The sequence below is a fragment of the Cibotium barometz genome, chromosome 31 (assembly GCF_041138505.1).
Source record: "Cibotium barometz isolate CiBa-2024 chromosome 31, ASM4113850v1, whole genome shotgun sequence".
Taxonomy (NCBI): domain Eukaryota; kingdom Viridiplantae; phylum Streptophyta; class Polypodiopsida; order Cyatheales; family Cibotiaceae; genus Cibotium; species Cibotium barometz.
Window position 1 is genome coordinate 25,853,678 of NC_141076.1, and position 15,785 is coordinate 25,869,462.

The window sequence follows — 15,785 nt, forward strand, 5'->3', positions numbered from 1 at the left end:
TTCTTTCTCCTCCCAATTTACATCTCGTGGCTTCCAAAGAGGAGGTAATTCTTCTCGTTTGAGATTTCCTCAAAAGCGTTGTTCTTATTGTGACAAAACTGGTCACTTGTTATCTGAATGTTGGGCATGAGAGTACGATGAAGAACACGGTATTACAAATAAGCAACCTCGTTTATCAAGGGGTTCTTCCTCTTCTATAACCTATGAATGTTGTGGGAGCACAAGGCATTCATCCAGTCGATGCTTCAAGAGACGTTATGAGTGATGAAGCTCGAAATCAAGCTTATGCTACTCAACAAAATCCTCATGATGAATACAATGTTCATCAAGAGGCTAATTTGGTTCATTATAATGTCTCTCCAAAAAAGGTACTACATGTTCGTGATGGTTCTCTCTTTATTATTGATTCTAGTGCTACTGGCAACATGACATATCAATTGCAATGGTTACACAATTATCATCCAATTCCTATCAAGAAAGTGGTTTATCTTGCTAATAATATAACTTGCCAAGTAATGGGTATTGGCGACTTGTATTTGGGAACTTCTTCCTCAACCAAAATACTGCAAGGAGTTTTATATGTTCTTGATATACAAAGAAACTTACTTTCTATTGCACGGCTAGTGGATCTTCGTCTATTTGTTGGATTTGATAATACAAAGTGTCGCATCGAAAAGGATGGCACCACTATTACGGTTGCTCCTCGACATGGTAATCTCTTTGAACTTTCATTGAATGAGGATGTTGCAAATGTTGTTATAGCTTTAGGAGATCTAGATTGTAAGCTATGGCATCATCAGTTTGTTCACTCAAATTTCTCAAAGCTTCTTGATATCATGATCTTATGAGAGGTATGGACCTCAAATCTCACCCGCATATGGGGATATGTGAATATTGTGCTCTAGGCAAACACCATCGTCGTAAGCCATTTTCAATGTCTACAAATATTCATTCAAATAATCTTTTGGATCTCATTCATACTGATATTTGTGGACCCTTTCCTCCATCCAAGTCTTGCTACCGTTACTTCATTACTTTTATTGATAACTATTCACGATATACAAATGTCTTTTTGCTACGACATAAATCAGAAGCATTGCACACATTTAAGAGGTACCAAATATCTGTGGAGAATCACACTGGTCGAAGAGTCGTAATTCTTCGAACTGATAATGGTGGTAGTGAATATATTTCTAACTTATTTCATGATCATTGCATCAACCACGGCATCCACCATGAGTATACCATTCCATATTCTCCCCAACAGAATGGATTTGCAAAGCGGAAGAATCATACAATTTCGAATACAATCAGATGCATGCTTATTCATTCTGGATTATCTCGCTCCTTTTTGGGTAGAAGCAGTATTGACAGCCGTTTTTGTTCAAAATCATCTTCCAAATACTGCACCTTCTGGTAAGATTCCAATCACAGCTTGGACAGGCCAAACTCCTTCTATTACACATTTCAAAGACTTTTGGGTGTATTGCTTATATTCATATCGCAAAAGAGACATGACACAAGCCAGAAACTTCAAGTTTGAAGGTTATTTTTATTGGTTATTGTGACAACTCAAAGGGTCACAAGTCTCTCAAAAGGTAATTGTTAGTCGAGATGCTATATTCAATGAGCAATTGATGGGAAGTTCATGGTCCACAGATGATGTTAATGATACAAAAACATTACTCACTTCTTTTCCCTTTCTACTTTTGGACAATGATTTACATGATGACAACACTCTTTTGATGGATATTGACAAGTCTATTGATGTTCATCCTACGGTTTCAAAGGAGACTACTACAAATCTTGATATCTATGTTGATCTTCCTATTGAACTTGAGCACGGTGTAAATCATGTATATGATGATGATCTTGAAACCTTTAATCACGTATTGGCTATTTGTGAAGATCCTTCAACTTACACAGAAGCTATGTCCTCTCACAAAAGGAACAATGGAAGGAAGCCATGGAAGATGAATACATGAGTCTTTGATCTCGAAAGGTACATAGGTTCTTACCAATCTACCTTTTCTGATCATACTCCTATCAAATGTAAGTGGATTTACAAGACTAAAACAAAGGCAGATGGATCCTTTGATAAATTCAAAGCTCGTTTAGTTGCAAAGGGATACTCACAAATTGCAGGGATTGACTATCATGACACTTTTTCACCCGTAGTTCGTAGTACAAGCATTCGAGTACTACTAGCTTTTGCAACTCACTCAGTTTGATTTGGAAATACATCAAATGGATGTTAAGATGGCTTCAGGTTTTAATATCCGTCATAATTAATGAGGAGAGAATCAAGCTTCTCATGGAAACCATGAACATGGCAGACTTGGTTAGAATTCTTCAATCTCCAGAGAATACAAATTTGAGAGATCTTACTCTCAAAGAGTTGGCAAGATACTTAAGGACCATTGTGAAACCATGAACATGGCAGACCTGGTCAGAATTCTTCAATCTCCAGAGAATACAAATTTGAGAGATCTTACTCTTAAAGAGTTGGTAAGATACTTAAGGACCATTGTGAAACCAGATGAAATAGTAGAGACTTGTGACACCATGGGTATTAGTCGTAAAGGTTACCCAGCTCTTTCTGGATTATGGGTGTATTAGTCGTAAAGGTTACCCAGTCGTAAAGGTTACCAAGCTCTTTTTGGATTATGGGTATTAGTCGTAAAGGTTACCCAGTTTGTAAAGGTTACCCAGCTCTTTCTGGATTATGGTTCCAAAATCTTAGATGCAAGAGAATAAGAGCTTTTGGTTTGCCAAAATCCCTTTCAGTTTCTACTGCTAGGACTACTATGAATCAAAAAATTTTGAGCATTTTTAGAGAGTACATACGTATTGAAGGGATAATGCCTTATGAGAAACATAAGAAAAAGAGTACATTTGTGTATAATGCATTCAACAATATATGGGTGGATCTTAGAGAAATACAAATTGCAATGGTGCATATGTATAAAATTATTGTAGAAGAATGTGGTTGTGTGCTAAAGTTCGTGTTGAAGATGGATGAGGCATAGATCCAAAAAGGACAAAAGATGGAAAGAGTGAGCATATCTATCATTAACAGGGCAATTGAGTACAACAATGGTAGAGGAGGGGAACCAAAACATAAACTCCAATTAGAGATGGAGCTTTGGTGGTTTGGTGCAGCAACTAAAAATCATCAAGCCCTCAAATGGTATCCCTAATATCATTCAATCCCCCAAAGTACTGGAGATATGTTGATTGTTGATGGAGCTGGCAATTTCAAAGTGGAATGGCATTTGGGTGCTGACTTAAAGACTATCAAATGTATGCTTGGAATATGCAATGGGGCTAATGCAAAGTATCCTTGCATTTATTGTATGGAAGGTATGGGATCAAAAGAGTGGAGTAGTTTGCAACCAACAAGGAGAGTCCCATCTGAGTAAGTTCAAGAATAAAGAAGACATTTGGGATCCCATTCTTCTTATCTCTCTTAAGAATGTTCACATATGCACTTTGCATGCAGAGATAAGAATAATTGACAAGCTTTTGAGATTGCATCTTGATTATGCATATACTATTAAACCAACATCGTTGTAGATCAATGTATTGATAAATGTGAAGCATTGTTATCAAAAATGGGCTTTCATGGGGGTCGAGTTCATTTAAGGAAAAATCCAACAGTTTCAAGGAAAACATGAGATGTCTTGGCAGATGTCTCCATGGGAGGTGCAAAAGCCAGAAGACATTTAGGAAACCATAGTGAAAAACAAGTGAATGTTACGTGGGATTGTTGGAAAGAATTGTGTGAGATCACGACAAATGTTGCTGGTACACCGTGGTCAGCAAATCTTAGAATGGAGGTTTGGAAGCATCTTGACATCTTTTTAAATGTTCTTAGACAACAGAAGACATCAGCTACATATGTGCAAGAGTATAAAATTTCTATTACAAAACTCATTCAAATAATCAAAGAAGCATGGGGAGAAAAAGATATCACATACTATTTGGTAAGACTCCTTTGTATTCATGATACACTAAGTGGAATCGACATATGGGTGGTTGCAAGATGAGGTTATCTAGTTTCATGTAGTAGGCGCCCTTGGCTTTAGCCGAAAAACATGCATTTTTTCAAGAAGAATAGCCAATCTCTCAGGCTAGTTAGCCAAGGAGTTTCACTTCAAGGTCTTCTAATGAAACATCATATGCAAAGTTGGGCACCTAAAACTATAATCTGATCGAATATCCAATAATTGCAAATCCCCTTTTCTTTGGGAACCAAAATTGTATACAGGCCCTGTTGAAGGTTTAGACAGGTACAGTGAATGTGAGTAAATTACCTATAACTTTTATATTATTACTCATATGATGTTCCCACTTTGCATATCACAAATGCAAACAACATAGAAACATACAATTAACTTGATGTGTTCTACTATTTTCTATATTATTTAAAAAGTATTAGAATTGTTTAAAAACATACTATTTTATCCTCCCACCACTACCATTTAAAATGCTCAAATTGTATGGATCTAGTGATGAATTAGATTGGGAAAGATTAGTATAATGTGGGTACAAGGTAAAATTATAAATCTAACGATTGGTTTTTTATAGATTTACTTTGGAAAATTTGTTATGACTGTTAGAGGTCCATTAAATCAATTGTAATTTAATTCTAGAAAATTAAATATTGAATCTTTCAATCTAAAAACTCTAGGGATCAATACGCTTGTTGCCATGAATTTATTTAAAAAATTTGGCTTAATTTGAGTATGGGAAGGTCCATTTTCAATCCTCCCAAGTGAAAATTCCCATATTGTGTCCACTCTCCCCTTTTCAAGTCTAAAACCAATCCTATTTAGGTTTGGAAATCTAGGCTTGGTAAACTTCAAAGCTTAGATATCATTCCATGTGTGAGGCTTGGGTAGGCACAAATCTTATATATGCATGTCACTTTATGTCCACATGAGCTTCGAGAGGATCCACATAAGCAAGCTTGCCACCTCCACCCTCCATGTCAACATGGTCAACCTAGTTGACTCCCCACCTCATCATCCTAGTCATCATTAATGCCACATCTTCTTGCTACCTTTGGATGCCACCTCGCACTTGTTGGTGATATGGCATGCCACATCATGGAATTGCCACATCAACCATAATAGTGCCACATGTCAAGAGAATGCCACGTGTCATGCACGGATGTGACATGTGGCACCTCCTTCCCACCTCTCCTTTTTTTCAAAAACATATTTTTGAAAAAGTTAATTTAGTAATTTAGAGATATAAAATATAGAAATTTAAATAATAAAATATATATAACTTATAAAATAAAAGAATTTAAAATCACTAATTTTAAAGGATTATATTTTGAAATTAGATCAATAATATTATTATTAAAGTTCATATGCTTCAATTTAAAAAAATAATTTTTTAACTTTAATATTTCTTGAAAATATTTTATGTAGAATAAACCTTTGAATGAAATTTAAAAAAATATATTATTTAAAAAAATAATTATAAAATTATAAAATAAAATATAAATTTAAAGATATATTTATATATCTAGTAATGATAAATATTTAGACTTGTTAATAAATATTATTAATAATATTAATTTTTAAGTGAATAATAGTTTATCTTTAATTATCTTTATGTTTATCTTAATTATCCAATCAATCTTAGATAATAAATCCAATGAGATTTGAAGTGGATAACCTATTTTTCCTATATAATCACACATCTCTAGTACTATCCCATCATTGAGCCTTTATAATTTTTTCTCTCTTAGCTTCCTTGAGAATGGGTTCTCGAAGTCGTAGGAGTCGGAAACGTGATAGGACTAGACTTCCCCCCGTCCACCAAGTTCAAGAGGAGGCAAGGAGAAGGGTAGCTCATGAGAGAAAGAGAGAGTGGAGAGCATGTCAACGAGCAACACCTTACGTTGGCGATGATCCAAGCCTTGCTCCTCCTCTTCCACTTCCTCTCCCTCCGCCCTCTTCCCCCCCCACTACCCCTTAGTTTAGATAATCCACATGAACCCGCCCTTCCTGAGTCCCCTTCTCTTCTACAAGAACCCACCTCCCTCGTTTGGGCGCCCATCGTGTGGATAGGAAAGAACTATCAAAGTCAGGGGCACATCGTCGTGCCCATGCAATCTGTCATCCTATTTCAAAGACCTCATGCCTTCATCACAGGCATGTGTGCTTGATGCTTTGATTGATCTGCCCAACATGGACAATTGCAGGGCGCTTTTCGACATTGGAGGTCGAAGAGAGAGGAGAGCTGGCATGGCGGTGCTACAAAGTGTTTGTCATTCATATATAGTTAACAAGAAGAGGAACTCTGCGGACGCTTTGGCTGCTCGATGGGCTATTGTAGCAGCCATAAGTAGCCAAAAATCTATCTCTAATATATACATACATGATTACTAATGGTATTGTAAACCTATTATGTAACCACTTTATGTGATCCAAGTAACATTGTGTATTTCCATGAATGAGAGCAAAATTACCACAACCAACAAATCACAAGGGTGTATAATGCTTTATGTTGGAAAATATATGAGATTCATTATATTCTATACTAAAATTTACAAGCTACTATATTAACTATCTAGAGTTTTTTGAATGGCATAAAGAATGTCAAAGAGAATTTGACAAATTAAAGAGAAAATTCATTGCAAGAAATTAGAGAATGTGCATTAACATAAAACAATAAAATCTTCAAAATAATACTGAGAGCAATAGATAGTGTTGAGCTTGATGTCTCAACACTATCCTCACTAGTCAATTACATCTTATGGTACACCTGATAAATGAAGTGTTGGTGTATGGTGTTGTGCATACTCAATGGATACCTTGAAGGATTTTTAAGGCAAAGATCTAGGCTAGAAGGAAGCATGGAACAGGGTTGGCTAGTGCAAGAAGCACGTGTCAAAATTTTAGAGTATCTCTCTCAAGTGGATCTCACAATTCCATGATTATGGAGTAATGAGGATGAGGAGCGCATGGTGTCCCACGTACCACAAGGCAAAGGAAGAGCATGAAGAACGGACATATCAAAGTTGAACAAGGTGAAAAAATTTTGTATTCTCAATAGTGAAGTAAAATGGAACATCACTAATGTAAGATTAGAAGCCAAGATATGGGATAAATCATTATGTTGATTAATATGCAATTAGTAAGAATAACACAATATATCTAAGTGATTTAGCCTTTCGCCAAAGGATTGAAATAGCCAAGGTATGAAACCATGAGGCTCCAAGAGAAAGAGGTATACAATACACAAAGTGAGCAAAACTGAGCAAGCCCAAACTCAAGCCACGGGAAAAAACCCTATTGTGCTCCAGTTCATTTAAGTCTTCTCATTTTAGTCTTTGTAATTTATTTTAAATTCATTTTAGTCTTCTCAATTCAACATGTAGCCCTAAATGGTGAATCATGCAACATACTTAGAGCACAAAAATAGATTCAATGCAAGATGAAGCAATTAACACTTTCTCACCCTACAAGCATGTGTTTTTCAAGCATTGACTCATATTGACAATCTACCAATACATGCGAGAGCTATGAACCAAATAAAAACCAAATGGAAATCAAAGCAATATGGGTGAAGATTAGCGTATACGAGGATACAACATCTAGCATAAAAGCCATACCATCACTTAGAGAAACTGTGGACATTTAGGCCTCTCTACTGGTAGCTCTTATGATTCAACAAGTCCTTGGAATTTAGTAAACAAAAAGGATTGTATGTAAATCCTAAATAAACCAAAGTTATGGTAAAAAGGTGGGATTAAGCATGCATACATTCACTTACAAAAGGGAAAAAGTGAGAATTGTGTACACATGTTGGGAAGAGGTGGTCTCTTCAAGATTTTGTCTCTCTCTATAAAGCAACAAAGGCTTGCTTGGGTTGATTGGTCTCCTTAGGCCTACACCCCCCCCTCTCACACACATAGATTATGTCTTTTATGAGTCTCAACTCTATGAGGAAGTCACAAAATGGGTTTAGGACTTTAATTGTGATGAGAAACAACACTAATCTGAAGTGAGCTTGTCCACTACCTCTCCACTATTTTGGACTACATAGTTGTTGCCATTGAGAGGTCCAAGGGAGAATTGGGTTTTGTTGTGCAAATCTATTATATCCATCCTCTTATATCCATGGATCTGTTCTTATTTCATCATCACATCAAGGGTTACTCAAGTTAAGAAATTATTTAGGAAAAAGGAGTCGTGTAAATCTCAACAAACCTAAGAAAAAGGAATTGTATGTAAAATTCAACAAAAACAAAGTGATGATCTAAAAGTGGGATTGAGTAGGCATACTTTCATGTGTCATCATGGAAACAAGTGGGGTTGTGTACACATTTTTAAAAGTGGTCTCTTTAGACCCATGCTTCTCATTGTATGCAATAGCTAAGGATCACCATAGTAAGGGTTATGATTTTGCATGTCTTAAGGCTATTGAATTTCTTGGTCTAATTGTGAAGCTATTTCCTTTAATCAAGCCATTTGTATGTGTTGAATATAATGATCTACTTCCTTTAGTTTGTTAATGATCTATGTGTTGAGAATAATGATCTATTTCCTTTACTTTGTCAAGACTTGAGAGCTTTATTGATTAAATCAATTGTCTTAAAAAAACTATTTTCTTTTAAAAAAATGCCCAAAAGGAGGCCATGCCAACACGGCCTCCTTCCAGGAATTTAAAAAAAAAAGAAAATAGTGGCAGCTTAGAGCAGATGGCCATGGTGGAAATCCTCTTGGATTGGGGACTTCCGAAGGCTAAGAGTTTAATAAGCCTTATTATAGCTAATTTACTGCAAAAAAAAGGTAATGGCCAAGGCATAACTCTCGAGCAAGGTGTAGTTTCACCATATGGGCACATCCTGCCATCTTGAAATCTCATGATCAAATTCTTCATGGCACTTTTCTTTCTAAATGAACCCAAATCAGTCAAGACTCTTTCAGCCAACCAACCCTTAATATGAGTGTGGCTTTTTTGAGGTAACCAGCTTGTTGTCTTCTATACGATATTCAGACTCCCTCTCTCTATCACACACACATGCACACACACACAGAGACTCCCTCTCTCTTCTCTCTCTCTTTCTCCCTCTTCTCTCTTATCTCTCTCTCTCTCTCTCTCTAAGAGCTTACTTCTCTCTCTCTCTCTCTCTCTCTCTCTCTCTCTCTAATATATATATATATATATATATATATATATTTAGACATGGCACCAGTATGGAACCAAAAGTTGAAATGGAGGGGACTATCTAAATTATGACATGTTATGCACCAAGCAATGATTTTTTCTTGCTAGATAATTTTTAAAATAGGAAAATATTGGTGTATCTTTTCCATATATGAAACTAAATATGGATGGTATTCTCTCTCTCTCTCTCTCTCTCTCTCTCTCTCTCTCTCTCTCTCTCTCTCTCTCTCTCTCTCTCTCTCTTTATGGGCGATCTACACGATCCCTTTCTGCTTCCTTGATTATTTTTCTCTTAAAAGGTCCTCTTTAAGGCAACTTTAATGTTTCTTCCCATATTGGGTGTATTGTGGAGGAAAGTTTGACTTTGGCTTTGAGTCTATAGATCATTTCCCTTGTGGAATAGAAAAAAAATTCTCCTCTCATCCGTGGCGCTTTCGAGGTGATTTCCTCAAGAGACGTCCTCCCTATGTTTGGCCTAAAAGTCTTGTGCTCAAGGCTTTTAAATTGGATGGGAAGACTTGTAGCCCATGCCTAGAACTTTACATCCCCCTCCTTTCCTCAATCATTCTTGGATTGCATGTGTTAGCATCCTCGTTCACATATTTTATTTGATCACTGGCGTAATGATACTAACTAGGGGTGCATCTAGAAACTCATGGTTTCCCTTGATGTCCCTCCTTGTGCTAGTGCCATTAAAGAGGTTTCCTTGGGCATCCTTATACTAGAAGATATCTCCTTAATTGACGTAAAGAATCTATGTATTAAATTTGGACATTGAATTGGCTCCATGTTAGAACTTGAATGCTAGAGGACTCTATGAGGTCCTTGTGTTCATGTTGGTATGCTAAAAACTTATACACTAGAGAAGTCTCATCTATATACATTGAATTTGGACATTGAATTGGCTCCATGTTAGAACTTGAATGCTAGAGGACTCTATGAGGTCCTTGTGTTCATGTTGGTATGCTAAAAACTTATACACTACAGAAGTCTCATCTATATACATATTTCCCTCTGGGTTTGCATATAATTTGTGTCCCTCATGCACAAAGCGATGATAAAAACTTTTGGCTTGTCTGGGATCTTTGGTTTATGGCTTGGCATTCCAGGAAGTGACCTTCACTCCAAGAGCACCCCATTATGGTCAATTTACATTGGAATATTTGTAACTTCATGATAGCCCATTCGCAATGTAGCATATATCTTTTACTTACCAGTTAAGTTTGAAATTTTTTCCCAACATTCTTGCTAATTAGTCACCCCTCTCCGATTTGGCAATTCGTTTGAGCTCTTTTAGCACTTCTTGATGATTAACCCTTGAATACTCAGCTTCATTCTCACTTATGCATGCTATACTAGCTTTATACCCTATAATATTGATCTCATCTCTTTCTTGTGAAGGACTCTTGGTTTTCTTTTGAATGAGTGTCTGGTGCAATTACATAGGTTAACTCCACATGTGGTCTATAATCACTCCCTAATGTGGTCTATAATAACTCCCTAATGTCGGAGCATGAGATGAAGTCTTGTATTCAAAGGTCGAGTTAGAGTATGACTTTGTAATCATTTGACTTAATTACAAATGCATAAGTACTTGATCTAGCGCTAGAACCACTTGTTGCTGAGGTTCTTTTTATAAAAGGATTTTATGATTTTCAAAGTATTTTATGAGTTTTTATGATCCTTTTATAATGTTTTTGTGTTTTACAAAATTTTTAACCAAAAAATGGTAACTATGCAAGTTTTTTTTAGCTTTTCTTGGTTTTCTACTTTCTAAAAATCTAGTTGGATTGATAATCTGGGATTTTTCAATTAATGATCCGGATATCTAATGGATGATCTAGACTGTAGATAATATGAAAGTCTTGACGATCTAGAAGTGGGTAGTAGTCGATCTACGAAATTGGATCGAGGGTCTAAGTAATGGTAGTGGTATGGATCAAAGATGATTTAAAGTTAGGATTGGCGAATCTAGCTTTGGAATCACCTAATCAGCTTTTGAAAAATCCGCCTCATCCTCAGAAGAGGGGAAAAATACCAATTTCTCAAAAAATAGTAGTGATTGGATGAAACCATGAAGAATATGTTGGTTTGAAATTGTATTTTCCTCTTCAACACATGATGAGGAGGATTCATGTGAGGTTCACTGAACAATATTTCTCAAACACTGAGGGGTAGAGTTTCTGAATACAAAGGTAAGATGTATCTGCATAACTTTGGATAGTTGTAATAGAGCCTTGGTGGTACCTCAAATGCCTATTTAAGAATGACCTTTGTTGCAATCCACTACCTCACAGCATAACACATCATGTAGAATGGTCCATTCACATTATATTACATTTTGAAACTATGTGTTGCATATTGGATGACTGTAATGATGTGCAAAGAGATTGGTGCAAGGGGATTAAAAGGGAACATGTGTGCATGCTCTCATGTTTCATATCCTTACTCTACTCTTTTAAAAAACCTCCTATCTCTCAATTTAGAAAGAGGAAGATTAAAAAAAAAGAAACAAGAACAGGACCCCTTCAAAGAGTAGGGAAAAATTACCAATTTGACCCTTCATTAAACAAAAATTCCCAATTTGACCCTAGTATTCTTGTATTTCCCAGAGTAGTGTTGTATTTATATATAGGTATAAGAAAACTCCTCACTAAGAAGTTTCATATTCGAATAACCTCTCTCTCTCTCTCTCTCTCTCTCTCTCTCTCTCTCTCTATCTTTCTCCATGTCTACAAGTGGTTGCGTTAGCATCTATAGAAGCAGAGCCACTTTCTCTCTCTAACCAAGATATGTTGCCCTCTCTCTCTATGCAAGTTTTTGCACTCACATATCAGCAACAACAACAACAGGCAACAGACTCTCTGCCTAAGATGCACATCTTTGCATACCCACCATTGCCTTCTTTTTTGTGCAGGTGGTTGTGTTGGCATCACCAACAAAGTCGCTTCTATCTTTTCCCAGGGTATGCTCATCAGGGGGGGTCACTCATAAATATGAAAGCGTAGCACTTGGGTTCAACAAAAAAGATTTTTAAAATCCTTATTTTACACATTTTTTACATACACAAGGGTACCATTTAAAGGGGGTATTCACAAGTTGAATAGAAAAAGGGTGTGCTTTATTTGTGAAAAAATCACAGATAAGGGGTTTTTAAAATAGGCCTTTTATTTCCTTTTGGAAGCCAGCATATGCAGTCACTTTAGAAGCGTATGAAGAAGGCAGCATATGCAATCAGTTTAGAAGCTTATGAAGAAGCCATTGTAGCTTCTTTTTGGAAGGCAAAATATGTAATAAAAGCTTATGAAGAAGCCATTGTAGCAATGCAAGGTATTAGCGATTTAGCTACAAATTCCATGCTAGGTGGTGCATCTCCTAGCCATTGGGCCATCGCACATTTTAAGGGTCAACGTTTTTGTCATCTCACCTCTAACATTTTTGAGTCATTGGACTCTTGGTTGCTTGAGGCTAGAGATAAGCCTATCATCTCTATGCTTGATATTATTCGGTGTAAGGTCATTGCTTGGTTTGTGGGGAGCACAAAGGAGGAAGGTGAGCTATCAAGGGGACTTGTCGGGCCATCCACACCATGGACTTTGGTCCCTGAAGTAGAGAAGAAGCTACGAGAAGCTGCAACATGTGGTCGCCACCACCACTACCATGGATTACCTTCAAATTATTAGAATATCTTTGAGATCCACACTGAAAGGAGATCTTGAGTGGTGAACGTCCAAGAAACAACATGCACATGTAACAAATGGCAGACTTCAAGAATTCCTTGTGCTCATGTTGTAGCTGCACTTTATTCAAGGAGGGAACAAGTGCAAGCTTATGCACATGTTCGCTATTCATTAGAGTCATATTGTCACACATATAGAGGGCAATCTTCCCAATCACCACAATGGAATCTAGAAGCTATGGGGATGTGGATACCATGTTTACCTCCAGCAACTCGACGACCTCTTGGATGTCGAGAGACAAAGCGTATCCGCATTGAAGATCACTTTAGAGAGAAACATGTCTTCACATGCTCAAGGTGTGAGTCTGAAATGGGCCACAATTCTCACACTTGCAAAGCACCCATAGTAGACTCTAAAATGATTTATAGGATTGTGCTTAGAGGAGTGATTGTCATTATTTTATTTCAAGCAAATTATCAATATGGTGTGCATGGCTTTTGTATTGTATTGTAATGCCAATTTAAGATGCTTTATCATGTGTCTTTTTACTATTTATTTCTTCTGGTTTCTTGCAAATCTCTACTATAATTTAGGGAGCCATTAGTTTTGGGGGAGACAATGTGGGAATTATAGCAAATTTTAGGGTCAAAATGATTCTTATGTGATGAGAAATATGGCCAAATTAAATTTGGGCCAAATTTAAGGCCAATTTCGTAGGATCAAAATGGGAATTTTGTAAATACTAGGGTTAAATTAGGAAATTTGGCATCATTTAGGGTCCAATTGGTAATTTGCCCTATATTTTACATGAAGAGTGGATCTAATTATAAAAACTTGTAGCTAGCAAGGGTTTTTAAAATTATTTACTCCTTGAATGCATGTATTTGTTTCATCTATGAAACTTTTGTTTGTAGAATATATATTTTCTAATGTATAAGATTTCTTACACTAATGAGACAACTATATGCCACGATTAAAACATTGGGTGTACATTTCATGTTGATCTTGCCAAAAACGCAACAAATGAAGATTTATTTCTAGTATGTAGTCTCAAAAACACTTTTTCCAAGAATTAAAACTTTGATGCATGATGACTTATAAGGAAGTTCCAGTTGCACATATTAATAAGGATGACATAGCTTGAGGTCATGTGGGATCCCGAGTTAGGTTTACCACTATGCTAGGAGTCTTAGCTAGGTAGGAATCTATGGAGCATATTGGAGCTCAAGAGGTGTTTGGGTGGAATAACCTCCTATGAGAGTGTATCGTTGAAGACATATGTGGCGTAAATAAAGGAGTACCTATACTATCAAAAGGCAAGAGTTGAATGAAAGAGAACTCCTAGTGAGATATAATCATTTAGTGATTTGAATAAGAAATAGAAATTATCTTCATTAACTTTATCACTGAACTATCCATCAATAGAAGAAGTCATAATTATATTGTGATGGAATTGATGAATTGCCCAAATGTCTTACTTACTTTGATTAAAATATCCTTGAAGTTGCTAAAGATTTCATGGAGATACTCTAATTTCTTGGATTTCTTGGGAACATTATGTCACGCTGGGATTCCATATTTACAACTAAGATACCTAAACTAAACTCAGAATGAGTATGATTTTTTATCATAGAACTATGAAACCAAAGGGGTAATCTTAGGACGAGCTCTCAAAGAAAAGTTAAGAGTAATGTTTTAAGGCTTCAAAACATGTATCTCGACATGCTGTGCAAGAGCATGATCCTTCACCACTCCTCTTAGCACACTGATGGAATCAAATCTTGCCCCTTCAAGCAGCTCCATTTGGTCCACTCCTCGCAAAAAGCTGCACACACACACACACATGAAACTCTCAGAACATGCCATTGTTGTGCTGTTTTTGGCAAATTATTGGAAGCAAAACAAGCAGCAGCAGCACAGAAAAGCAAAGCAGAGCAGCGCTAGTAAGAAAGAAGTGTAATCCCCTCTCCTTGATGTATCGACAACACTGTATGCAGGGTTGATGCAGCAAACAATTAAGACTAGCGCTGGTTGTGTGTGTGTGTGTGTGTGTGTGTGTGTGTGTGTGTGTGACGGGGATGAAAGAGTTTGGCCTCAAGACCGTGATTTCAGATGGGGGCATCTCAGCTGAACAATCATTTCCTAGAGGCTCGAGATGCCGCTCGTCAGATCTGGTTATGGAGACCTACCACCACCACCACCATCACCACCAGATCCCATGCCCGCCATCATCATTAGATCTGCCTTACTTTGAGCAAGAGCAATGTGAACAGGCGACTGTAGATGAGGCAGGGCCAGCACTGGTGGGTGGACAAGGCACTGGTGAGTTGTTGTGCTTGTAAGTGATGAGTTTTCTTGTACCTGTACAAAATACAAGGTTACTTTAAAATACTAAGATCGAATTGGGAATTTTGGCATAATGAAGCGTCAAATGGTATTTTTTTCTAAAATAAAAGAGGATAACAAATTTTAATTTTACTATTTTTATTTTTTATAAAAGATGATAAAAGTATGATTTTTCCCCTTTTTTAATTTTACAATCCCCTTATGTATGTAAAATTTATATAACAATACAAGAAAATAAATTTTGTTGCTACCTTACATATTTTTTAACATACCTCCCACAAGCACGTGCACACACACACACACACACACACACACACACACACACACACATATATATATACCTCCCACAAGCACGTGCACACACACACACACACACACACACACACACACACACACACACACATATAGAGAGAGAGAGAGAGAGAGAGAGATTCACCAATGATACTTTATTATAAACAATTTTTGAGTCTCATATGTGTTATAGATCTATGATAGACAATTTTGGGGTCTTATATATGTTACACATCTATGATTTAGATTGATTTGTAATGGCCTTGGATCTATAGA

General features: G+C 36.6%; 1 protein-coding gene across 1 annotated transcript; it reads left to right on the top strand.

Moving 5' to 3' along the window:
• Window positions 1-12,404: 12,404 nt before the first annotated feature.
• Window positions 12,405-14,832, top strand: LOC147620662 (uncharacterized). The gene is made up of 3 exons (XM_086825337.1): window positions 12,405-12,831; window positions 12,913-13,031; window positions 14,770-14,832. The coding sequence occupies exons 1-3, from the start codon at window positions 12,405-12,407 to the stop codon at window positions 14,830-14,832; spliced, it is 609 nt and encodes a 202-aa protein (XP_086681463.1).
• Window positions 14,833-15,785: the final 953 nt, after the last annotated feature.